The sequence below is a fragment of the Lonchura striata genome, chromosome 7, assembly GCF_046129695.1.
Source record: "Lonchura striata isolate bLonStr1 chromosome 7, bLonStr1.mat, whole genome shotgun sequence".
NCBI lineage: Eukaryota > Metazoa > Chordata > Aves > Passeriformes > Estrildidae > Lonchura > Lonchura striata.
In genome coordinates, this window is record NC_134609.1 from 35,657,530 (window position 1) to 35,684,019 (window position 26,490).

Consider the following 26,490-nt stretch of genomic DNA (forward strand, 5'->3'; position numbering starts at 1 on the left):
ACCAAACAAAATCCAAGCTATTAATTAAGGTATTTTTCTTATTTTGGTTAGAGGGGCTAACAATTTTTGGTATTCAGAATATCCCTATATTTAATTTCTAAGAAATTTCTAGTTTTATTCTGCTGTAGTCACTGCTGTAGCAGACATTTGCCATTGCTTCTTTCCTTTTTTTTTTTTTTTTTTAATTGAAAAACTGTAAAAGTATTATCTTGTAATGTTGATCCAACCCTTCATATGTACTTTTTACTTTTGGGTTGTCTCCTTTTGCCTGACCTTGCTTGGGCTGGAGGATTCATCCTTCCCTCAGGGCACCATCTCACTGAACACTGCTTCCCTGCCTCCTGTGGCAGGATGGATGTCTGTTGTCCCCACATTGTTACTTCTGCAATAAAGGAGTAGCTGTGCTAGTCTTGAGCTGACTGTGTGAATAGTGTCCAGGTGTGGCTTGGTGGGCCTGTCATGGTCTTGGTGTTTTGTTTTTCCACCCCCACCCCACCATGCACCCTGTTTTGGCCCATTGTGCACAGGAGTATGTCCCTGAAAGCTTCATGTTCCGTGCATGCCTCAGATTCCATTCTAATTTATCTGTATTTTGATGTAACAACTGGCTGTTCAGAAGTTAGTAGAAGGTAGGATCTTATTACTGTCATAATTTTGCTGTGTCCTCAAGCTTCTCTCAACTTGTGTAATCACTGTGATATTAAACTTCAGACTGGTTTTCATTTGATGGAACATATAGAGAATGATGTATCCTGTACTTGATGAGGACATGTGGCTATTACTGCTGTGAAACTAATAATAGCACATGCTGTCCTCACCTAGGTTCTGCTCACAAGTCCAAGGATTTATTTGAAAACTGATGATTTAGCTCCTAGTGAAATGCCCCAGCAGTGAGTAGGAGTAGTAGCAGCTTTTTGGTAACCTGAACTGTGATATTTCTGTGCAGGAATACAAATGGGGAAAAAGTAATAATGGAATTTGAACTGCCTAATATTCTGTAATAAGGTAGAATAAGGCTGTATTTAATTAGCCAGTGACAAATGTTAACCTTATTTTAGATCAGGAAGCAGTGGTGAAACAGACTTCTGATGAGCTTTGCTCTCACTGTGTCTTGAGGCCAATTCAGATAAATCTATACCATGAATGATAGTTGGAGTGAAGTAGGAAAGCTGATAAACCTCATGAAGGCTAAGAAGTGACATTTTCAACTTGTTTTCTTGTTGGTGAGTCTGAGTATGTCCCAGTGTGAAATTTTGTTTTATTTTCTTGATGTTTTTTTCTTATTTTTACGGAAGAAGAGGGTTTAAAGTTTTCCTTTTACTTGTGTGATAATGTATGTCTTCAAGTTTGTTGGGGTAGATTGAGAGGGCACAGTCTGATCCATTCATGTGGATCATGGCTTTGGGACAGTTCCAGATAGAACAGAGCTCACATTAGATCTGTGTTTAGCCATAAGTCTCATACCTTGATGTGGTTTCCTGGCAGGACAAAGGCATACAGGGTCTAGAGTGTGCTCTGCAACTTAGATGTGACAGGATTTGGTTTTAATTGCTATCAGTCTGAATTGTCCTATGGTAGGTTTTCCTGAGTTGTTTCCACACTTCTGGAAGCCACGTTTATCCAAAGTGAAATTAAGTCTTTTCTTAATAGGGCATTAAGGGTCAGAGCAATTTACCAGGGGAACAATAAGGAAGAGTGTCACCTTTAATGCTTAATTCAGGATTAGCTGCCTTTGTGTGGGATGGACCTGATTTCATTTGTAGCTGTAAATTTCCTGAATTCCTAAATTAGGTAAATGCTCTGGTTGGTGTTGTTGAGGTGGTTAGAGGTGATAGTTTGCAGCCCTTGTGCAGCCTCAGCCCATAAGATGTGCTGTTAGAGGAGAGTGCCCACCTATCTGGACTGTAGTTACTGCAGGCTTCAGGACTTTTTTCCCCAGAGCTATCTGGAGTCATAAGGATTTCTAAATGCATCCATCTGATAAAGTTTGCTACATTCTTTAACAGTTGTGATGATCTTCCCAAGCAGTTCACCTCTTTATTGCATGTGTCATGACAAAAGTTGGTGAGCTAAAAGATGCTGGCTCTGATACTGGAACAGCTTTTTGCACCATCTCATTGTTATTTTTGGCAAAGCCAACCTGGTAAATCTGTCAGAACAAAGAAGAAAATGCAGTGAAAAAAGGACTATTGTATTCAAGCAGAAATAGAGTTTGACTTTCACTTAATATCTAATGAGGGGCTTAAACAGAAAAGTTAGAAATTACCTGTTCAGTATTTCAGTCTTAATGGACACATTTTAAAACCTATATTAGTTAGTGTGGTAAGTCATAACAGAACCAATGTGACCTAAGAATTATAGAGGGGAAATTTTGAGCCTCTGGCTTAGAAAATTGATCTTGTGAAAATGGATCAAGCATGATAGGAATGAAAACAGTTAAAGCCTCAAATCCTACAAATTTCTTAATTTTAGAAGTGTTGGGGAGGCTGCTGTAGAGCCAAAGTGGTCTTTTATATATTGCAATGTCTGTGGAAAGTTATGTATCTTGGGTATTGTTTTCGAAATAGAGAAAACTGGAGGCGATACCTTGTATGCAACTGTACAGCACTGAATTCAGTTTTTGTGTGTGCTATGCATCCTAACAAAATGTATAATTTGGACAAAAATACATGTGCTGACTGCTTGAAACCTGCTTTCCAACATTTTCAAATGTTTAGAGTTAGAACTGAAAAAATTAGTGTAGTGGTTTTGGTTTGCCAGTTTGAGATTTGCCGGCCAATGCAACAAATAATGTGGTGGGCTGAGTGCTGGCTAAATGCCAGTGCACTCACTAGATTGTGCTTACTCATTTCCTGCTGTGAGATAGGATTGGGAGGAAGGCAAAGCAGGCTCAAAACTTTAAAAGGGTACAAAGAAAACAGTATTACTAGTTTTTAACGGTTAAACTAACTTTTAACAGTATTATTTAGTTATTAATAGTAACTAAAATAAAGAATAATAAGAATCAAAACTTCTAGAACATTTTTCCTTTGCCCTACAACCTTTTCTTTCCTACTAAAAATGTACAGAAACAATTCAGTCAACTTATCACCTCTAGAATAATCTTCATTCACTTAGGGAAATGAGTGTCCCTTGCCATGTCATGGAGACTTCTCCACAAGGAACAGTTCCTTCATGGCTTTTAATTTTCACAAATAGCAGCTGCCTGGGACTCTGCAGTCGTGAAGACCCTCCCATCTTTTTGCAGCCTTCTCACAGCTGTGTTTATGGGACATGTCAACTTTAAGTTCTCTTTATCTATCTTTGAAATCATCTTCATCTCTGGGAACAGAGGTCTTCTTCTCTCCTTGGGGGCACAGGGTCTTCATCACTCTTCTCTCTCTCTCTCTCTCTCCAAACTTCTGATGGGATCACAGCTACTTCAGCATCTGCTTACTTTAGTATAGATACCTTTGCTCGTATTTTCAATTTGAATGCTTCATCCCACATACTTTTCAATGAGTTACAGGGAAAGAGAGCCTGATGTGTCAATTATATTCTTCTCCATAGATTTACAAGAGGATTTCAGCTTAAACTTAAGGCATCTCCCCATTCTCCTGCCATATGGGACTTGATTCTTTCTTTGCTGACCTTGATGTCTTCCTGTTGTTTCTCTATGTGTCTTCACTCTGTCCTTTTCTCTCACTGAGGGAGGATTGTAGCTCTACCAGCCTTATTTGGGCACTGAAAGAGTTAAGATCTCACCTGGGACTTGCAGAGGGTGATCCCTGCAGGGATGTGGCCAGATCACTCGTGGTGATGGATCTTCAGGTGGTCTGGGGCTGTGTCAGAATCTCAGGGGCCCGGGCTAGGAGAGCAGCAGCCACTCTGGCCACATGGCTGTCTCCAGCCCCCGCTGCGTTCAGCTCCAGCCGCGGGGCTGCTCTCTGCGGGCTGCAGAGCCACCGTGGGTTTTTGGGTGGCCACGCTGTGGGAGGGCTGGGATCTCACGGGCCAGGCTGAGGCTCAGTGGCGATGGAGCCCCTGCAGCTCTGGAGCCCACCTGGCCCTTCCTGGGCCAGCCCGGGCCGGGGAAGTGAAGGTCGCACCTCGGTGAGTCCCTTTGCGTGACCTGCGCTTTTGGGCCCAGAGCACTCTGGCTAAAAAGGAGCTAACAAGTAAAGCGAGGGCAGGTCTTCGTTTGGAAATCCAAAGGTTGTTTGTTCTAAGAGGGTCCAGGGACAAAGACAAAAACAGGGTGGGAGGCACAGGATTAAATAAGGGGAAGAAGGGGTGGATGTGAGGGACAAGGGCCAATGGAAACAGGGAAATGTGGTGCAGGGGAGCAGCAGTAAAGCAGGGGAACCAATAAGGCACCAAACGTGAGCCACTGGGGATGGGAAAAGGAGAGAACATTCTAGAGGGAGTGCTAATATGGAAAAGGGGGCTGAACACGGGTGACATCAACTGGAGGAGCCAATAAAACTTTAAAAATTAACGTGTGCTTGCAAAAGCTTATTGGGGGGAGGCTTTTCTCGCCCTAACCCAGGGGTGTTTCTCCCAGCCTGTTTCTGCCCGGCCAAGGCTGAAGTGCTGTAGTCTCTGTGGCAGGGCTCCCAGCCTCCACAGGGAAGAACTTCTCTCTCCAGATGCCAGAAGAGAGCTTTTCCTGGTATTTTTTCTTTTTTAACGTGTGTTCACAGGGGCATGTTCAGCTTCCTAGTGGTTTAACAATGTGTCAGCCTTCAAAACTAGTCTGTTTGGTGTTTTAGACATGGAGGAAGCTCTCAGCAGCTCCTCTCAGGAAAATAATTTCCATAGGTGGCTTCTTCCTGCCTCACCAAATGCCACCTAATGGAAAACCAGCACGATTATTAATTACAACTTGCATCCCCAGTTTTATAAGCATGTCCTCCAGCACACAGGTGCTTCTTGTTTGATTCCAGCCTTGATGCCTTTTGCTCTTGGCAGTATCAGAGCTTCTGCTCTTTTCCTGTACCACAAATGTTTGTTACCAAGTCAGGAGCCCAGCTGACCCAAATGGGGAAGGCAGAATTCTGATTGTTACTGCACCAGCATATTCTGGCCTATATTGCAAAATCTTTTTATGATAGTTTCCAGGGCCACTGTACAACTTGAACAGTTTCTTCCTTTTTCAGAAAGCGAAAGATAGCTTGTAATAGATCTAATTTGGGATGTTGTTTTTTTTTCTTTTTTTTCCCTGCTGCTCTTCCTGTGCTTTTTAATTCTCTGCCATGCTCAGCAACAAGGGTGTGTTGTTTTTATTCTCCCCATATTTTGTGTGGTGTTTGGTTGTCTTAAAATCATTCCCCCCTTGATAAATAAGCAGCATTCAGAAGGAAAGGCAAGTTGAAAAGTTAATGTTCAGCTTCAACCTGGCATATGTGTTAGTTTATTTTAAAAATGTTTATGTATATAATAACAATAAACTTCCTTATTAGGAAAAAGCCTCTCTAGATAATTGACTGAATATGTATCTATAGAAATAATCACTTTGGGATCCAGTGTTTGCACCTTCAAACACTAGTCTTTTCTGAAAGAGGTGAAATCTACCCTCTTCATGTGGATATAATTTCTAGTTTTAGTTTGAACTGATTGAACACAACCAGACTACTGCTGATATCTAGTTGTAGTATGTGTTGTGTCCCATGCCTCTAATCCTAAAAGACACACCTGTTGTTATGGGAAAAACCTCCCACTTTTACGTGGCAGAGGCTGATTTTCTGTCTCTCAGCAGAGATACTCCATAGCAAGCTCTTGATGTTAAACTCAGAACTGAAATGATGGTTGCTGTTCTCATAAGTGTGTGCTTGAAGTGTGTGTGAGTGAAAACCTCCTTGTATTCGATATCCTGCAAGCTGGAAGAGTGTGATTTTCCAACTAAAACCAAAATGCTGGGATTTTGCTGTCCTCTTCCATCAGCTTCTTAATTTATGAAGCTGAAATGGAAGTTGGCCTAAGCAACATCTGACTGGCACTTGTGCTTGAGAACAGAACCAAAAGCTGAGCAAACTTTTGTTTGGATGATACTTTGCTATGATAAGTAAAACATAAGTGTTGTATTGCACTATATTTGATTTCTGAAGAAATAATTATTTAGTTGGTTTTGTCTGTTTTTGGTACAGGTTATTAATGCTGCTTTAGCTCTTGCTGCCAGACCAAAAAGTCAAGTTGTGAAAAACAACATGGAGATGTATAGGAGTACGTGGGAAAATCACATCCGTGTTCTTACTGAAGCTGTGGATGATATAACAAGTATTGATGATTTCCTTGCTGTATCAGGTATGATAATTTTCAGAATCCAATTGTTCTTTTATATACTTAGAAAAATTTTCAGCACTTTCCACTAGGAAACCAGTGAATGATGAGATTGTTTAGTGATTTGTGAGCCTATTGCTGTTATTTCAAATGTCCCCACCCAGTGGATATTCCTGCTGGACAGAAGTCCCTGGGGCTGACCAGGTGGGTGTGACAGGGGTACATTTATCCATCCCCAGAGCTTCATTTACCTCTGTAGTTTCAAATCCTCTCTGCAGCTGTGAGAAGTCTCTGAGGAAAGGAAGTGCATATCCCTGTGCATATAGCTTGAACAAGGGGGTTGTTGTGATACCCTGTGTTCCAGTTACTGTGGCATGCACAGTAGAATTTCTGGAATTTTCCGTGTCACGGATATTTGTCACACAAAATATACTTTCACAGATCTCTTCACTGAAGAGGCCTTGAGTAGTAAACTGTATTTACTGAAGCAGTGAGTGTCTTCAGCATTTAAAAAGAAGAGAGAAAACAGTTGTTTCACTTTTTGCAGTTTAAAGATCCCTCACTGACTCACTTTCCTTAGTGAGGAAGACAAAAGCATTTCAGTTGCACAGTGCCTTTTTTTCTGTTGCTTCTGCAAAAATATACCTTTGTATGCATAGTTTAGAAATCCTTATATTGTGAAGCACATGTAAATTTGTATAATTCTACTTTACTGATTTCTCTTAAAGTAGCATAACAGGGAAAGGAAGGAAAAGTTTGTCTCATCTGCCTTAAATGTGGTCTAATTCCTGTGTGTCTTTATGGTCAGTGGGTTTTGTGCTTGCCCATTTCTCTTTGGGCATGTCCTTTGGGCTTAGCTCCATTAGTTAGAACTACTTGGTTTATGCAGCAGTAGGAAACATGAGTAGTTCTGCAGGTGTCAGTAGTTTAAAACCCGTGTAAGTGAACTCACAGCTAAGTTCATGCTTTGCTCATTAAACCTGAGAGTAGACTCTTGCCTGGAAGGGGCAGAATTTGGGCAGTCACTGCTCTAAAGCTTACTTGGTATTGTCACTGTGGGGACTGGAAGCTGCTGGAACAGAGCCCCAGTGAATGGTGTTATTTGTACCATCAAGGTGTGGATATTCCAGTGCAACCAGAATGAGCAGAGGTGGCTGTTCAGCCCCTTTGTGGGTCTGCTGATGTGGGATACAGACTTTTCTAAGGGTAGGAAAATCATCCTTGCTTTACAAGGTCAGCTGGTGTACCTGGCAAGTGACTTAGGTCTGAGTGTAGAAGAATTTACTGCAAATAGTGTGGCTTAGTTATTCATAGTTACTCTCCTGTGGGTATCTCAGCATTTTCATACAGAGTGGCACAACCTGAGAATTATTTTCTCCCTCTGTAAGTTAGCCTTTGATGGAAGTGCTTTATGAACCTGCCTCTTGTTTATAGTGCAAATCTTCCCTGTTCCTGAGATTTCCTGAAATTTATGCAGATATTGCTAAAGCTGTTAATAAAGAGATGAAACAAGTCAATTGCTAATGAATAAAATACACGAATCTCTTTAAAACTCAGGAGATTTCTTAGTAGGTTAAAAATCTTCTGTCAGATATATTGGGCTCAAGTGATTATTTTTATCTATACAGCTATGATTCATTGAAATGGCACGTTTCAGTTGGGTTTTTTTTTCAAAATTTCTTGGACTTGAAGAATAAAATTAAGCATTCCAATAATAACTGTGTAGAAGAAAAATCTGTCATTAGGCAGCTGCTCATTTCAGAGAAGACTCCAGGCTTTTAAGTGTATTTACATTCTTTGGTTGAACACATTTAAATGATTGACTATTTCACAGTAAGTAAAAGCAGAAACAAATTCAGGTAGCACTGATGTGTGCCATGAGGTCCAAGAAAGGTAAACATTGCTGTATTTCCTTTAAACTGTGTGTAGAACAGCTTCTGCAAGCTTTGGTAGAACCCTTTGGCACATGTTAATTTAATTTGTTTAAACTTGAAGTGTCATGCTTATTCTTAAGGGCTCTGTTGAGAAGATATTTTCTGTGGCAATGTCACCTTTTTGCTTTGGGAAGCTTTTTTTTACTAGTTCACGTACAAAGAAGTAATTATTAGCACTACTTGTAAGGAGCAGTGCAAACCACTCTTGGTTTACTCCACAGGGTATTAGCACCATTGCTTTACTCTGAGGGATTAAAACATTCACATACTGCTCTATCTAAATAGAAGGGTTAGAAGTGCAATAGAAGATGCCCTTTTTGGAAATTACTCGGTAATTAGGAAAGGTAACGTGTATTGAGGATTTTGCATCGTGTTTGAGAGGAAGGGAATTCCAGGACCAGTGTTTAACAGCTCTGGTTTTTTCTACAGAAATTAGTATTGTACATCTCATGCCAACATGGGCATTCTGGGCAAGAAATACTTTTTTAAATAGCAGATTTCTTTCAAAACGGGTTCTGCGCTGTGTCAGCTCCTCACTCAAATGACTTAGAGTTGCTGACTTTGCAGGTGATGGGGGAAATGATGACTCCTGGAGTATCAGAATTCCATTCAGAGTTACAGAACACTTTTTAGGAAATACAGTAAACACACCTTCCCTAGTGGTTCTGGTGATTCAGAACTCTGCATTGTACAAGAGAATTGCCTACTTTAAAGTTCATTTAAAATTTCTTCTTGGACCAATTGAGAGGTCAATTATTTCTGACAATCCTGCTTGTCCCACTAGCACTCGGGGAATGAGAATTTGTGAGCATTTGGAAGGTTGGTTGTTTTTTCCTTGTGGCTTATTTTTTGGTTTTTTTTTTTTTTTAATACTCTTATAAATGACATCTAATAATAAACAAAATGCTGCTCTTCTTTTTCTGACTGTATTGGTCTTTGCTTCAGATTAATGCATCTTCTTGAAATTGGATTTTTTTTTTAAGTTGTGTTTTGTTCTAGCCAAGTATATGGTATTATAATAAAGCAAAACAGCACTACAGAACAAAAAAAAAAGATTAAATCAGGTTTATTACAAGTGAATAAGAGGTCTGATTGCAAATAGTTGAAGTGGAGGCCTGTTCCTTATAAAGTAAAGCAAGAGTTAATGACTTGTGTTAAAAAAAAGTTATTGTAATTATGAAACATTATGAATTATGATACTGTTGTTCATAGATTTGTTACACCTTGTAGGAACAGAGAATCAGTCTCAGCCTATCAGTTTTGGATAGTTAATTTATGCAAGGAAGAATATGGGTGTTAATCTTTACAACCCACTGACATTAAGTTAAAAAATTACTGTCATCCATTTATCATGATGATGTGAAGTCTGCAGATTCATAAATTAAAACGTGCTGTTGCATTTGATGAATGCATTTCCAGGAAACTGGTTTTGTTCTGCTTGTAATTGCATTCATGTTGGTAAATCTGAAGTTTTATCCTCAACCCTCTGCTCTTGTAAACTGGCTCGTAGTGTTTTCTGCCTCATACAATTAGCCTGAAACAGAGTTTAAGGCTCATTTCCTGATGTTGATTCTTCTGTGTAATTTTAATACTCTTTTATTCAAAACTGCCTTAGTAAACCTAGTGAGTGTAGGCAGAAAATCTGAAATGTCAGTATTTCCTTCTTTCGTGTGTATGTTTTCTGCTACTGAAGATGGTGTGTAATTGCAATGACAGGCTAATTGCAATTATTAAGTATTTAGATTTCGTCATGTGTTAGAAAAACAGTAAGAAAAGATTTGGATCTTTTAGTCCCAGAATTAACTTTTTCAAGGACCATATAGCTGATCCAAAGTGTGTTTATATATACAAAATTCTCAGGACCTGTGGTTTCTGTTTTTTCCTTTCTGCTGTCTTCTTGAAGAGCTTCCATGACAGACCCCTATACTGCTTCTGTGTCCATTCTGTTAAAGTCCTTGCCCAAACTAAGATTTCATCAGCTGGGCCTTCTCTTCAGCCTTCCTAAAGCTGTCTTGAATTTTGCTCATTGTGATATTTATAATATCACAATGCTTAAATTCCTTTAATAGTAGTTCCTCTTTTACCAAAATGGAAGTGCCATGTTTCGATAAAATTGTTTCCTTGTTCATCTCTTTTCTCATTCCTCCACATGTGTGAGTAAATCTTTCTTCTTCAAGTACAGTCCACAAATGACCCAGAGCCTTTCCTCTTGTGCAAAATGAAGTCTGTGCTCTCTGCCCTTTTATATAACTTCTTAAAATAAAATTTGTCTAAAGTGCATTTTGTCCCTTCTAATTGCATCAGCACTTCTAATTGAATTAATCTTCTTAAGGTAAATCCATTCCAAATAATGGGTAATAAGTCATTAGACACTGAGAGGGTTTTGTCTGATGTCCAGTTTATTTCCCTGCCAGAAGTTCCGTTTGCTGCTCTTTACCTGATGAAGTCATAGGGAATGATGTCACTTACATGTCTGCCTCAGGTGAGGATTTGTGCAATTGCCCCCAGCAGTTTGCACTGGTATATTGATACTGGCAAATGTGGACAAGGCAAATCAATCTGCAGTGGAATCTGGAGAGGCTGCCACTGTTAGTCCTGTGAACAGGAGGGTATTTCACAGTGTATCCACAGGTGCCCCACAAATTCAGCTCCTTACAGGAACTGGCCTGAGGGGCCTTAAATAGGTAAAGACTTCAGATACTGCTGAGGAAGTTCTGTGATGGGATAAAGGATCATTCCAGATTACCCGAGTAGGCAAGAGAGAATAGCATTTATACTGAAGAGCTGGGACCAATCAGTGACTCCTGACAAGGAGGACAAGAGCCATAGTTCACTTTCCTATGGTACGTTTGTTTTGGGCTGATGGGAAGACTTTCAGAGCAGATCCAAGGAAACCTTGCACATTTTTCCCACCAAATGGAGTAGAGAAGATTGCATTCCAAATGTGGAGCGTGCAGGGAATTCTGAAAAGTCTGAAATCATGCAAGCTGGATGTTTTTTCCAGTCTTGTAGTCTTTCCTTTGGAATCTAAAAACTAAGTTTTTCCAAACATGGTGGGAAACAGTATGATGCAACCATGTTAGAATAAACGTTGCCTTTTAATGTAAGCCTGTGCCATCAGAAACTACTTTTAATTCAAGGAAAGCAGCAAAAGACTGGATTTCACAGTAAAGCTGTTGGAGAAAATCCTTTTTGTGGGTGCAAGCAGTCTTATGGCCATCAACAACAGCTAAGAGATGATATTTTTGACTGCTTTTATTTGATTTCAGTGAAGATTTCTCAGTTAAACATCAGCAAAAATAATCAGGAAAAAGAACCTACCTTATGTATTTTATCCACAGGCTTATTTTTGAAGACGTAATTTACTGATCACAAAGAGGGAGCAAATACTCAAGCTTCACTTCTTTCCCCAACGTTTATAGCTCCAGATCTGGAGCCCCAGCTGCTGCTGCTGCAGTTTCTAGAGCTGGAAGAGATCTTCAGTAGTTGATTAGGAAAGACTGGGTCAGGTAGACTTTATGACTATGTGGGATAGCATGTACGAAATAGCAGAATAGAGAAGCAGAATTAAAGACTAACAAGGATTAGAAGAGACCTCTGAAGATTCTCTACTAAAGCATCTTGTGCAGAACAGGACAAATTTCCAACTTCCTGCAGAAGTTCAATTTGAGACTTCTTCAGTTATATGTGGTCCAGATCTTGATTTTAATTTGGTCTTGGCTATTATTGTACAACAAATCTTAAGCAATGCAACACAACTAGTATTAATCTACTGCAATAAAATGTAAAAAATGTCTGCTTGGCAAATCCCTTCTCCTGCTTGCATCACTGAGAGAAGAATGAAGCTCATCTGAGTCACACCAATCAAGAGTAGATTCATGTAAGTGTATTTCCATAAGATATTTGGTTTTTGGAGTATGGAGACTGGAGAATGAAGCACTGACCCAGTGCTTCATTATTTCTGTGTAGTACTAAACCAGTTGAGCACTTTTAGAAAAGATCCTGACAGAAACCTCTTGGTTTGTTTGTACTAATTCTTGGCTGGATTGCACAGAAGTTAGTTTCTCTTCGGAAATGTTCTTCTCCAGCCTATGCCAGGTTTAAGGGTTATTTTTGGTGTTTGTTGCATTCTTTGGAAGAGCTACATGAGATGGACTTCTGTGTCTCAACTCTATTCCTGTGTATATTGTTGGTGTTCTTTGTAGGCTTTATATTAATGTCTGTTTGTGATTGATGGCATAAAACAGCTGCGTGGAGTTTGTGCAGTTCTTTGCTCATGTTCTCCTGGACTCGGGTGCCACTGATTGTACTGAGCAGTTGTCAGTCTTGCCATGCTTCAGCCTTAAGAGACCTGAAATTAGACAGTTGCAGGCTTTTTATATCATTGTCTCTGCATTAGTATTAATCCAGTGTTTGTTACAAACCATAACTTTTTAAAGAAAAGTAGTTGTTAAATAGGTGATTTATTTTTTTTTACCAAGTCTCATGAGCATTTCTTCCTCCATCTCCAGCTGAATACATTTCCTAAGCTTAGTCTCCCTTGTTTTTCTTTGGTACTCAGTGGACAGAGAAGCTCATTTTGGGAGAGTGTGACTGCTTGTACTGGATGGTGCAGTAATTCTTTCATAAATACAGAAAACGCTTGCTGAGATTAGACTAATATAAAATGTTATTAATTCTCCCCTTGATCTTCTGGTTTGATGTATTTCCTGTTGGTAGTGAGGTTTTTTTAAATATGTAGCAGATCTGTAGCATTATCCAATTCTGTGCAATTGAGGCAGACCTTTCCTCAATTTCTTCAAAATTACTTTGCATCAGTCATTTTTAAAAAAAATACCTCTTATGTCTGTTTAGTTCCTCTGCCTTTTCACATCCCTAAATGCAATTATATGCGAGTACTCTTCCAGGTTTTATAATGATCTCTGAATATCACACAGCCTTCCTTATCTCTGCCCTGTGGTAGTTACTCTGCTGTTGAGCTGTTCTTCATTATTCAGTGTCACATTCTGTATAAAGGTATTCTTAAGAAATAACTTTCTTGATACTTCCTGTCCTGTTAATGGCATCATATTCATTTATCCATGATTGTGTCATAGTCTACCCAGTGCTGGGCTTTTTTTTCCCCCCAGAACCTCAGGTAATCTGAAAGAATAATTTGTAGTTGCCATAGGAGGCAGGCAGGCAGGATGGAAACAGGCCAAGATATGAAGGGGGTGTTAATATCTTTTTGTTACAGTTGAAGGGAGGAGAAGGCTCTGGGGTTTCAGTATAAAACCCCTTTTCCTTGTTAGCAACAAAACCAGCAAACTTCAAGCTAAAGATACCTTAATTTAACTTAATTTCTGACAGTTTGAGAGGGGAGGGTGCAGAGCAGCAGAGGTGGTTAATTTATTCTCCTCTGTTCATTGTGTCTGCTAACCAGTGGTTCTGCTTCTTTTAGGATCTGTGATGATTCCCACTGATGACCACGCATCAGCAAACTGTGTCCAAACTAAAGTGGTAGTTATTCTGGAAAAGCCTGTCCATCCCTACTAATTCTTCTCATATTCCATTGGAAGCTTAAGATAGGCTTAAACATTTATTTAAAGACAACTGCTGAAGTTCAGGTTAGAAGTTCTGAAAGGCTGTATCTCGTGTTGTAGCATTTTGAAGTTTAGAAACCATTTTTCAAGTGATTTCTCCTCATTTTATTCTTAAATTTGCTCGGTTCTTTAGTAGTGTGCATTTCCACTGAAAATTTCTTATTTCCTTCCTCTGCCACTCCAAAATCTTCTAATTTCTTTCCTTTGAAGTTTATATTCTAAAACTTTCAGTGTCCTTCCTTCCTCTATACTGTAAAACTTTAATGCTTTGTCTGCTTATTTAGGGTAGCCACTTGGAAACAGTGTATGACATCTCTGCCTTTTTTTTTTTAATGCAATTTAATGTGTTGTCGTTTTATTCAGTGATTCAGGAATGCGTGTCAGTGCTCATAGTGCTGAACAGCTACACTAAGCCTGCATTATGGAAGGTGGTAGTCTGAGGTCACTACAGTTTGTACTTCTGCAGGCACAGCTTTATGTGCTTTATTGGTCCCTTGTTTTTTGTCAAAATACGCAGTTCTGCTCAAGTCAGATACAAAGTGTTGGGTGTAATCAGGGCTAATGAGATTAGATAATGTAATAATGCAGTAATTTTATTCTTTGTGGCTACTGAAATGCTCTTAGTCTGGACTCTGCAATTGAGATATCCAAGAGGCTCCCTAGTAGGGCTTGCTTGTAGAGGTAAGATCACCCTTTTAACTTTGTGACATTGCTACATCTTTTATTATGTTAAAAAAACACCACTTGATGAGTAGCACTTCTGTGCATGGAAAGTCTGGGTCTCAGCATGGAAGTATTAATAGCAGAAAGTTTTGGATTTTGACCAGGCTCTGTTTCACATAACTCTTGTTATGTGTTCACATGACACTTGTAGTCATTAAGATGGTAATCTAGACAGTTGAAGTCACTCAAACTGCAAAATACACTGTAAATACTTGGCCAAGGAGTAGGGGAATGATTCTGATTTCTGTATTGCTTATCTCTCTTGATATAATTCGTTTTCCATCAATAGTTTAAAGTTCTGGTTCCGTTTATTACCAGTTTTTCAGTCCATGTAGTATGTTTACAGATAAATCACAAATATTTGCAATTGCAGATTCACCCTTAGCAAATGGAAATCATGGGGAGAAAACCCAAACCAACCAGATGCTATTCAGAGACTTAAGATTAAATTTGATGTTGTCATGCTGGCCTTCTGGCACCTGCAATAGCAAAATACTGTGCCCTGCTTTTTGTAGGAGAATAAGCATAAGAATTGAAGTTTAACATAAGAGATGTGTGCACTTAATTACAGTTCCAATAGGAAGGTAAATGACACTGTGGGTTTCAATAACTTGTATATCAAGTTTGTTCAGCCTGACTGTAATGTGCTTCAGGATAAATATGAATTCGCTGAACTAAAAATGGCCAAGCTCCTTCTTTGTTGTTCTCACCTGGCTTGTAAGAAAATAGCCTTGGATTTTTCCTTTTTTTAGCAATACTAAGAGCTGGATCTGTGTGTCACTGAGTGTGTGCAGTTTGTTCTTGGTGGTGCAGCTCTTAGCCCTTGATGACCCACCTGGAAACTCTGCCAAAACCATCATAATGCTTTGCCCCTGCTGGGAAAATCCTCTGCTTTTCCCTGCTCTTTCTTTTAAACTCTTTTTCTTCCATAACATTATAATAGGTGTATTTCAACAATGTAGGGGTGTATCTTGTGGAGGAATAGGAGGTTCAGTTGTGCTGCTTACTGAAATGGATATTTTTTAATGGAAGTAAGGGCAAGAACTATTTGCAGTATCTTAGATATGTCTTTACTATCAGATACTCTTTGGGAAATCACAGCATTATTTGCTTTAATTACTGTTGAGCTACCATGCTTCTAGTGTTTTCTTAATTGACTTCAGAACTTTCTAGGCTCACCTGTAGTAACTAATTTATAGGTCAGTATTTTGTGTAGGCTTAGGGTTTTTTTTCACTACACATTTAAGTTCATTGACATTGAACTGGTTTGCTTAATTCACTGATCACTTGGTGCTGTGATACCATCTTCAGTTCTTTGTTGTCAGCTTTGACTGCCTGGAATGAGAAAAGACAAGAAAAATTCCCTCCTTCATTACTTTGGTGCTCTCCTTTTATATTGCTTTTGAAAGCATTGAATTGCACTATTTCAGAGCCAATCCCTGTGGAAATGCTCGCTTACAGAGTTGGGAAGACTGTCTTCTTGTTTCTGCCCCTTCTTTTGTCTTGTGTAAGAGGTAAGACCAATAAATCTGTCATTTATCCTGTGCCATCTCAGAGCTCTCTGGGAATAGCAGTTGAAAGCCTTTTAGAAATCCAGTGTACAGTTACCAGCTGCAGTACTTACCTCACTTTTTGCTGGTGCCTCCAGTTTGTGACACACAGCTTCCTACTCTATTGGGCTCATTCGACTCCTAATTATGCAATATTCCTGTCTCTCCTATTCTTTTATACAGTAGTTAATACCAGTTTACCAGCAGAAAAACTACATACAGCTTTCTGATTGCCCTGATTCCTTACAGCTGCCTCACAAGTTACCACCACAGTCATCCGTTTTTCTTACTCTGTTATAAAGATAAATAGAACTTAAAATGCTGCATGTCACAATGGATAGTTGGAGTAATTTTCAGTTTTCTTCAGAGGAATGCCTTCTTCCTGGAGATTTGTTGATGTCATGGTATCCATTTTGTTTTAATTTAAAATCTTGCATTGTCTCCTGCCTCCCTTCCAAATACATATTCCATGTTCTTGCCTCAGAAGTAGCTTACAGTCCTGATACAGTGGTTTAAATGTAGATAGCTCTTGCAACACTCCAGGCCTAGACCCAAGAGCAAACATTACAGTGTGTTGCACTTGTTTGGCCATGGGTGTGTTCTTGGGGGCTGCTTGGTTAGGTAGGTCATGTCCTATCACTGGATCTGACCCTGCATCACAAGCTGATTTTGGGAACCATTCTGACAAGCCTTGTCCCATGAAAACCTGCTATTCAAAAGTAGTATTTTATAAATCAAGATTTTCTGTGCTTGTTAGTGAGGTTACGGGAACATTTTAGTGGTCAACTTCTGGAGAGCTGTAGAGGGGTAAGAGTGAATGGGATGCATGAAGTCACTGAGCAAGTAGGCAGGACCAAGGAGCTGGGTAGTGCAGTTCAACAGTGGGCTTGGAATTTTGATGACTTGAGGATTTCATTCAGAAACTGAAATTTCATATTGAATTCCTGCTCTGTTCTTACCACATTTCAGTAAGTTGTTGCTGAGACTGTGTTAGCTGTGAGATTCATTTCTCATCACGAGCTTTGCAAACTACTGGTACCTTTCTCAAATGTTTTGAAGGCTGATGCATTTAGAATTCACTTTGTATGGGATTTGGATGAGTTGAGATTTGGCAGCCTTTGAAGCATGGTCTAGGATGCATGGGTTTGATGCAGATTTGGATTAATTTTTTGTGTGTTTTATTTCCCAACAGGCTGCTTGCTATATGGCTTTCCAGCTGCAGCTGTGGCAATAGCTTTTAATGGTTTTGTGTAGCTTTGCAGGAATTGATTTGCTTGCTTTTTGTGATGAGGCCTACTGGAAACATACACAAGTGTTCCAGGAACTGGTATGAAAATAAGCACAACCAAATGGTAAGGGAAGATTTTGGTCAATGGTATTAAGAGTTTAAGGTGGCAGTGCTACTGCAGTGCAGAATGTGGGACTCTGTTTCATGGATAAGATACAAAATCTTTATCTGGGAGAGCAGGATCCAGTTGTGTTGTAGTTCTGAAACTGGAGTGTGCTTTTATTACTGGGAGCAGCGTGTTAAATCTGTCCTTTCAAAATGAAACATGAGAAAACAGACTTGCACATGTGCACAAGATGAGCAAAAGCTAAGTCCCCTCTTGTGAACTGTTATCAAGCAATAGTATACAAATGAGGTTTTCTTGAAAATCCAAAGGCAGCCTATCTTTGAAATCTCCAGCAGCCGGATAGGGCGTGCTTATTTGCTGCAAACCTGGGAATCCTTAGCACCTGGGGAGAAAAAAGCCAAGTGTGAAATCAAAGAGAGTGCTAATTGAGTATGTGGGGTGCACCAAATCTGACTCATGTCCTGACTTCTGTTGTCCATAAGTTTAGCAGATAGCTTAGATTTGGTCCCAGAAATTTGATGGATGGTAGTGTAATGAAACTTAAAACACACCTCCCAGACTTATGTCCTCCAAAACCCAAACAAGTTGAAAACAAACCAGCAGCACCTGTTTTCCACCACGAGCAAAAATGTTATCAGCTTAGACTTCAGTGGGAAAACTGATCTAATGAAGAGGCAGCTTTTCTTTGCAATTGAGAGACTTTCCAACATCAAACAACACAGTTTGCAGAGTGACCACCAGGAAAACTGACAAGTTTGTCACAGCTTTGCTACCATTTTTGTATGGGAGACTTGGGGTTTTCTACCCCAGTTGTCTCTTTTCAATGAAATGTTTTCTATCTGTTAACACTTGTCCCTCTGTGCACTGGTTGTTGTATCAAAAAGTATTTGCAGGTGTTTATCACTTGCTTAGTACAGCAGGTACAAAGCTGTAGCAAGAGAATATTATCATAAAGTCAGAATTTTCACCTGAGCAATTATCTAAGAGTGGCAGATGGCTGTTATCTTTAAACAGTATTTTATAGACTGATGAAATAGCCACCATTTAACATAACAGTCTGCTTTGTTGCACACACTGTGAAACAGGTAATGCAGAGCTCTCCAATTTTACACCCCTGATCTTGCAGAAGGAATTAGATTATATATGATCACGTTTGTTAATTCTCTCCTCTCTTCACCCAAGGAAATGAAATCTTTTGAAGGTAACAAATTGTCCAAACCTTCCAGCTGATGCAAAGACAGACATTCTCTAGTAATTGCAAATTTCTTCTTATGCTGTTTGGTCCAAACTGGGAAGATTGCCAGCTCTTCATGCTGTAGCATGTGCTCTGAAATTATGAACTAGGTTATCAGCTATGTATTGATTTGTATGATAGGTGCTATGAACTATTTCCCTGTAATCTGGCTAGTTATTTCTCTGCTGCAAAGATTTTTCCTTTCCAATGAGGTACGTCTCAGTGTAATTCCTGGCATAAACTAATTCTTTCAGATAATCTTAATTCTTTCAGATAATCATTTACTCAGAGATCATTGCTTTTGCCATTTTAGACTTAAAGATTTGTGATTTATCAAAGCCTTTCTGAGTTTTTAAGAGATATTTTCATGAAGTTAGGCAATATTTTAGCTAGATTTGGATTATGAATGCAGAACTTAAAAAGCAAAATAAATTTTCCATTTCCCAGCCACAGAAGGGCAGAAACCAAATTTATTTATGCCCTGTTTAGGGCCAGCTCATATTTCACCTAGGGCAATAAAAGTGCAGACTTCAGTTCTTTCTCTTTTGGCAAAGCAAATGGTATAGAAAATTGAATCTCAACTTTCATAGCACTGAGAATACTTTTTTTTTTTTTTTTTTTTTTTTTTTTTTTTGTAGCTTCCATCTGCTTTAATTAATTGGGTGTTTAAGTAACTCTGCATTGAAACCAGGCAGGCAGGTGAGGCACAAAAGACCAAGCCAGGGCTTATGGAGCATTTTATTTTCTGTAGGACACAGTTGTCTGCTTACATGCTGAAGGAGAGTGCTCTCATGTAGCTCAGAATTCTCCTGCAGACAGTTCCAGCAGGCTGCTGCAAAACTAATGGCAATGAAGAAACAAAGGAGCAAATTGCCAGGAAAAGTCTCTCCTGTTCTGTAGTTCATCTCATGGAAAAAAAAAAAGCCTCCCAGAATTTTTACCTGAGGTTTTATAAAAGTGACAGAAAGGGAAACTGTCTCCTGTATTTTTTGAGAGGGAATGTTCTGAGGAGGATAATGAATGCTCTGGCTGTGCAGTGTGGTGGAAATGAAGGGAACAGGCCCAGACTGAGTATAAAGAAAATGTTATCCTGTGTATTTTTTGAGCTGACTGGCACATACTAAAGGAAAATGTGACAGGATTTTGTAAGGCAAATAATTCTCCATTATCCAGTAGCTAAAATGAAGAGTGAAAGGTAATTATTACATCTAAGATAACAAGCTCAAAAGAAAAGTCTTAAGGCCAGCCAGTGGCAAATGTTCTGAACAATTGTATGTCAGGGTCTGTAAAAAGCCTTGCTGATGTGGAAGAGGCGTGTTCCAGTCATTTGGGGAGTCTGGTGTGCCCCATCTCTCTTTGGCTGGCAGTTCTTGCTGTTCTTCCCTCTCTATCACAGAATCCTAAAACCATTGTGGTTGGAAGGGATATGCAGGTCTAGTCCGTCCTGCTGCTCACAGCTGGGTCTGTATTGTATTCAGACCAAGAGCAGCCTCTCTGAGTTCTTTATTCTGGTGAATCCCATTATCCTTGTAGTGATTCCCCATCTCTCACACCCCAGTCCTCAGCAGCTTCATTTTGTTACTGCTCATTCGCCAGCCTCCTGCTGAAGAAATGAAAAACCAGAGACAATTAACCTGTTAATGCAGAATTAAGGTTACGTGGCAATGTTTTTCTAGTATTCTGCATTCACTAAAACTTAAATACCTAAAAAGCATTGTAAGAGGAGAAGGATGTGTGCTGATTACCTCATAGCTTCTTGGATCTGTCTGGAAGCACTTTAAATAAAATATTTACACCTAATGCAGTCTTAGCTACTTTTTGAAGCAATCTAGTAAAGCTGGGTGTATAAAGCAGGTTAATTGAAGTAGGACTTGCTATGGAAGATGAAATGGGGACTATTTGTCAGTTTTGGAGCAGATTTTGATTGTAGAATCATTGAGTGCTCTGGACTGGAATGGGCCTTGAAACCCATCTAGTTCCAGACTCCTGCCTTGGCCAGGGAATGCATCAGCTAGACCCAGTGGCACATGTAGCATGAGAATTCTAACATAAATAACTGCACATTGACCTATCAGTCTCCCTGCTGTAGTTGAGACAGAGAAAGGTTCCTTAGTCTGATATTCCTAGAAGAAGGTTTGCTGCCTCATGTTGGCCCAGTGGTGTTCTGGTCATTGTTGTCAGGGGTTAATGTGGTCAAATCAAGGTTGAAAGGGTTTATTCCATTGTACTTCAAGAAGCTGAAGTTGATGAATTTGTTAAGGTAAATTACTCTCTTGGAAGCAATTCATTGATTTTGGTTATAGCTACTTTGGTGGAAAGAATGCTCTTCTAGGAGAGAGTTATTACTAAGATCATGATTTTGTGGGTTATCAACATTACAATTACATAGATTCGTAGCTGAGACATGGCTAGTCTGAGTAAAATTTGCCATGTTTATTCTGGAATTTAGTAGCAGTTGGAAAGGAGCAGGAGGGCATATTGCAAACACAGTTTGTGGTTAGAATGATTTCTAGGGATTAAAACAAGAATATTTTATTTACTCTCCATTGTCTCTTTTCCTGTCCATTTCCAATTCCTTGTTTTTCCCTTCTGGTCCTACAGAGCCAGCAGCATATTACAGAGTATTAATACATAAAAATTTTTATATTGCCTCTGTACCTGGTGGAGGGGAAATATGAACCATCTCTTGTAAGTTTAGAATAAAAACTGAGCTAAGGTTCTTAGGTAATTGTAGTCAGAGAAGAGAAATGGGCACCTCTGAGTCCCAGGCCCTTGCAGACCTTTACATGTGTATGTGGAAGATGAGGTGAATTGTCCTAAAATCAGTAATTTCTTCAGCTGACACAAGGAGGGTGTGTTTAAAAGGACTGGGCCAAATGAAGGGGCTGGGGCCAAGCTCTGTGAGTGTGTTTCTGGGAAGTGTTTTCCTTGGGCTTGCAGCCCAGGGGACAGCTGAAGTCGGGACTTGGAGAAGTGACCCCTGCCCAGCTGGATAGGTTGAATTTTTGCTTTTTCTGGCTTCCCTTTATCTCTGTCCTATCCCAGTGTTCATGCTTCTGGTCTGCTTCTTGTCTGCCTGTGCTCTGTCCAGATCCTTGCCTGGATCCAGGTTGGCCTGTGTGCTTCCACAGGGAACTTCCCTGTTGGCAGAGCTCTCTGAGCTTGGCTTGTGTGAAGCTTTAGGAGAGGAGAGACACTGAAACATTCTGAGAGCCTAAGCTGGTGCTTCCTTCATTTCCCCAAGGTCCTAGAATACATCTGGATGCTGAATGGGGAAGCTGACAATCCAGAAACCTGTCTGGAGACTGAATTTTGTGCCCACGAAATGGAGGGCAAGGATTTGAAGCAGAAGCAATTAGCATCTCAAATCAAATCTTATGTGTTCATGTTAAAAGAAATGAGGGAAAGAAATCAAACTCTGGAAGGGATTACTATTACTGTAAGATTCTCACTTATGCAGGGAGAGAAATTTTCTGTAATGTGAAACCTTTATCAGCTAGTTAAACTGATAATTTTGGGTTGCCAACTCTGTAATTAGTAGATACTTATTTAAGACATATTTTTATACTTTATTTCTGTTTTGGTGGTGATGTGGCAGAGAATTTTGGATGGGTTTGGTCTTACTGTGTGGGTTGGGTTGTTTTTATTTATGGGGTTTTTCTGTGGGTTTTTTTGTGCTTTTTTTTTATTTTAGCTTTCATGAGTTTAGATACTGACATTTTAGATTCATTCATGCATATGTGAATGAAAATGAGCCTTAAGGAGAAGCTGCCAACTCAATCAATGCTTTGTTTGTCCTAAGGTAAAATTTGGAAGAAATACACACTTTGGTTAGTATTTTCTGAAAACAGAAGTAAAGCCAATGTTTCAGACTGCAAGTTGAAGATTCTAAAAACATGAAGTCTTTTGTCTCTTCTCGCTGAAAAATAATCTGGAGGGACTTGCACAGATAATGATAGATCCTGAAGGACATTGCCTAGGGGAGTACCTTTATGCTATTCCCTCTTTTCTCTCCTCAGTCATCTTCCATCCTTTTTCTTCTGTTGGCTTTTGGCTTGCAGCCTCCAGCTCACTGTTATAGACAGACACCATATTTCTGTCTTATGTCCTGTGGTGTACTGGATACTTTTAGGTTTTACCTTTTTTTTCCAAGGTAGCCTACTGTTTCATGGACCACTCTGGCAAAATTTTGGAGACCTATTCCTTCAGGAAAATCTGTCCCATTAACATGAGGCATGCCTGTTCCCTTGGGAGCCTTCTCATGTAAGTGCTTGACCTTTCTTGGCATCACAATTCCCCTTTCAGAGGGAGGTTATAGTTAAATAGTGCTGAAAAAGTCTGCACAAAGGGAATAATAAATTCATTTTCTCTGGCACCTAGAAACAACAGCATTTGCACTTGTCTGCATCAGTTGATTTCTGGTCCTCACAGTTGATTTGTTCGAATGTTTCCCTATGCTCGTAATGGAGGAACTATTTTTTTCCCTTATATCAAGTCCCAGGTTTCCTTTACTTTCCTGCTGAGCAATTGCCTGTTGGTGCCTTTGTCCAGCTTGTTGGGGTTGGTCTGGGTGTCAGCCTGTCCTCTGGAGTATGAGCCAGCTGGGCTGTCCACTCCATGTCACCTCCAGAGCTGCTCAGGATGTGCTGAGTCTGGCCTTAAATGGTCCCAGCCTCCCCGTGCCCCTTCCTAAGGAGCAGCCATCAGCTTTGTCCCACTGCCTGCTGCTCAGTGAGCCTGCAGGGCTGCTCACCTGCCCAGGTACTGCCACCCCCAATTCCCTCTCGGGGGCCTGGGGACATTGGCACAAGTGCCCTTCCAGTCAGGGGTAACCAGAGCACTGCCCCATCCCCAGAGCCAGCCCTTCCTCGCTGAAAGCAGTGAGTTTGTCCATGCTTGATTGGCCCCAGCAGCACATCAGTACTGTTTGTCCCTAATAATCTTCTTGTCCTTCTGGTGCCTGGAAATTTTTCCTTGAGGTCTTGCACCGTAATTTTTACAGGCACTGAGGTGAAGCCTTAGCCTGTAGCTTTCTGGAGCTCCTTGCTTTTTAAGCCAGAAAATAGACACTTCATGCTTCTTATGTTATGGCTCTGTGTGTCTAAAACAGGAAAGTTTTGGAAGCATGAATGCATTTGGCTAAAACCCAGATAATTAAAAACCCTGCCTGTCAGTACCACCCTTGTCTGAGACAGAATGACAGAGCTGTCAGATGGATTATCAACAAACAATATTAGAAATTACCATTTAGTTTCTTAGATTTGGCAGATGAGGAATGTTTAGCTAATACAATTAGGGAAGAAAGGATATGTGTTTTCCTTGTTCTAAGTAATTATTTTTCTGTACTTTTCTATTAATTTAAAAATTCTTCTCTTGAAATTGCCAGAAACTTTGGACATTAAGTGATTACCAGTGATTTTATTTCTGAATAGTGACTAAGACAGTGTCTTGCTTGTAGAATATAGGTATTTTATTAAAAGAGCTCCAAGTGCCAAGAAAATCTGTTTCATAAGATGGAAATTTAGCCTTGAGTGTTGTCTGAACTTCAGTATGTAGCAAAAAGGTGGGAATTTGATTAACTTGTTGGTTTTTTTTTGTTTTGTTTTTTTTTTTCCTGTCTGAATACAAGAAAGGTGGTAACAGGGAGTTGTATACTGGGACTTGCACTTTCCACTTAATTGCTTTAGGTTCTCTTAACTTTGGCACTAAAACTTGCTAAATCTTTGTATGGATTGCCATTCTTCTTACCATTTATTTGATGTCACATATCTTTCTGGAGTTCATCAAAGCATTTTTAGTCTGTGGGAGTGTGTCTTTTGCTGTACTAGGTAGTGCCTTTATTGGAAAGCTTGGAATCCTTTTCTGATGAGCACTCTAAGGTACCATGCTGGGGGAATAGGAGTTATCTGAAAGGAAGCTGCTTTTTTGTACAAAGCTTCTATGCTTCCCATTTTATCATGTCAACAGATGGGAAAAGATAGAAATAATTTTTTAGCTACACTATCACTGCATAGATTCCTAATTTTATGGTTTAGGTCTTGCAGAAAAGGAATGTTGTATTTTCTGTCTTCAGGAGACCAAATTGAGTTTTATAATCCTTCTTCATGTACTAAATTTTTAAAATTTTTGGTAAGTATTTTTCTTTTCTTTTTTCATAATGACTCCATTTATTTCACAATTTTAATTTTTTTTAGCTGAGCAGAGAAACTTGAATTCAAGTGGTTCAACTGAGGTCATATCAGTGCCAAATGGAGTGGAAGGGCATCACCTGTCTTTTTCTTGGATGACATGCAGAGGAAGAGCTATTGATTTTGTCCCAGAGACAGTCTGAGTCATGGCTTTGTCAGACAGCTTTATTAGCCATTGGTTAGCTCAACTGAGATATAATTTTTGGCCATTTTTGACTAACACCAAAATCCCAGAGGGAAATCAGAAGGTGCAGTTCACTGCCCGTGACAATTGCTGTTGCAACTATGGCAATCTGACAATTTCCTTAAACATCTATCAATCCACTGTTACAATTAACTCTTCTGTTAGACATTGACTCATGACAAAGAGATGGTCCATCATCCTTATCTTCCTTTTCTGCTTTGGGTAAAGTAAGATACTTGGCTGAAAATCAAAAGTTGACCTAATGCATTTGTTATGGAAGGAGGAAATATCTGTAAGAAAGATAGAGGCTGAAACAATCTTAGCTGGAATGTGATCAGCAGTGTTCCTTTTCTATTAGATCTCCTAAGGCTAATGTATAATCTTACTTGTGCCTTGGGAAAATGAAGTTAAGCAAAGTTTTATTGATTGTGAAGTAGCTCATGTGGGAAGAGCTTCAGAGCATTGTGAGAGACCGAGGTTATTCAGCACGTGGAGCTGGGCAGTGCCTGTGCTGGGGACACACTCACTTGTGATGTCTGTGTGTGCAGATTGCTGCCAAGGGCTTGGGCGTGTGTGATATGCAGATGGATGGCATCAGACAGGTTCCCTGTGCCCCCTGACGTGTGGCCATGGACAGATGGGGCAAGAAAACCTTGCATTGCTTTTCTAGTACAAGGTGGATAGACAATGCAAAATTAATAAAATCTATATCCCTCTTTGTTGTCTTTAAACACAGTATCTGAGAGCATACATCACAGTCTAATTTATATCCAATTCTAAAATGGCTTAAAAGTCGTCTTGTCATGCATACAGGTCTAATTCCATTTCTGCTGAGCATCTGCTGTCAAGTTTGCTGTTCCATAAAAGTGGTGTTTGTGACATCCCTTAGAAAGGTTGGGAAACAGGGAGCTTTCCACTATGTGTTCCAATCATACAATATGTCCATGAGACCATGGGCAGGTTTTTTTTTTTTTTTTTTTTTTTATTGACCTTGAGATTCATATTGTATGAAATAAACAGGTAACTGTTATCTTCCATTATGGAGGTTTTGCTTGGTAGGTCCTAGAAAAGCCTTGCCTTTCTGTTAAGGATTAAGTCCTTAAATTGCTGTCTTTGCTGGACAGCAAAAAGCAGTGTATTCTTCACAGCAAGGCTCTTAAAGTGGTGGTTGTACTATCCATTCTGTCATTGTCTCTGCTAACACTTAGACAGTATTAAAACAAATACAATGGTGGCCTGTACTGCTTCATTTTGGCTGTAGCTATGGCTTTTTTAGTTGTTTCTCCTGTGTTCTGTGCATGTCAGACCTCTCTCTCCATCGTTGTGCACATAGACTGTTTGTTTGGAAGCCTCCCCCTCCTCTGCCAAGTTCATACACAGGAAGAGAAGCCTGGAAAAGGAAAGGTGTGACATAACTTGTGCAGCACGGGTTGGAGCCTGGAACATCTTTGTGCACCTGCTCATTTGGCCCCTTCTTTCCAG

At 39.8% G+C, this 26,490-nt stretch overlaps 1 protein-coding gene across 1 annotated transcript in view; it reads left to right on the forward strand.

Moving 5' to 3' along the window:
* CTNNA3 (catenin alpha 3) overlaps window positions 1–26,490 on the forward strand; it is a 412,512-nt gene that overhangs the window by 283,953 nt on the left and 102,069 nt on the right. The window contains exon 11 of the mRNA XM_077784793.1: window positions 6,126–6,282. Coding sequence (XP_077640919.1) covers window positions 6,126–6,282 — 157 coding nt within the window. The remainder of the gene's footprint in view (window positions 1–6,125; window positions 6,283–26,490) is intronic.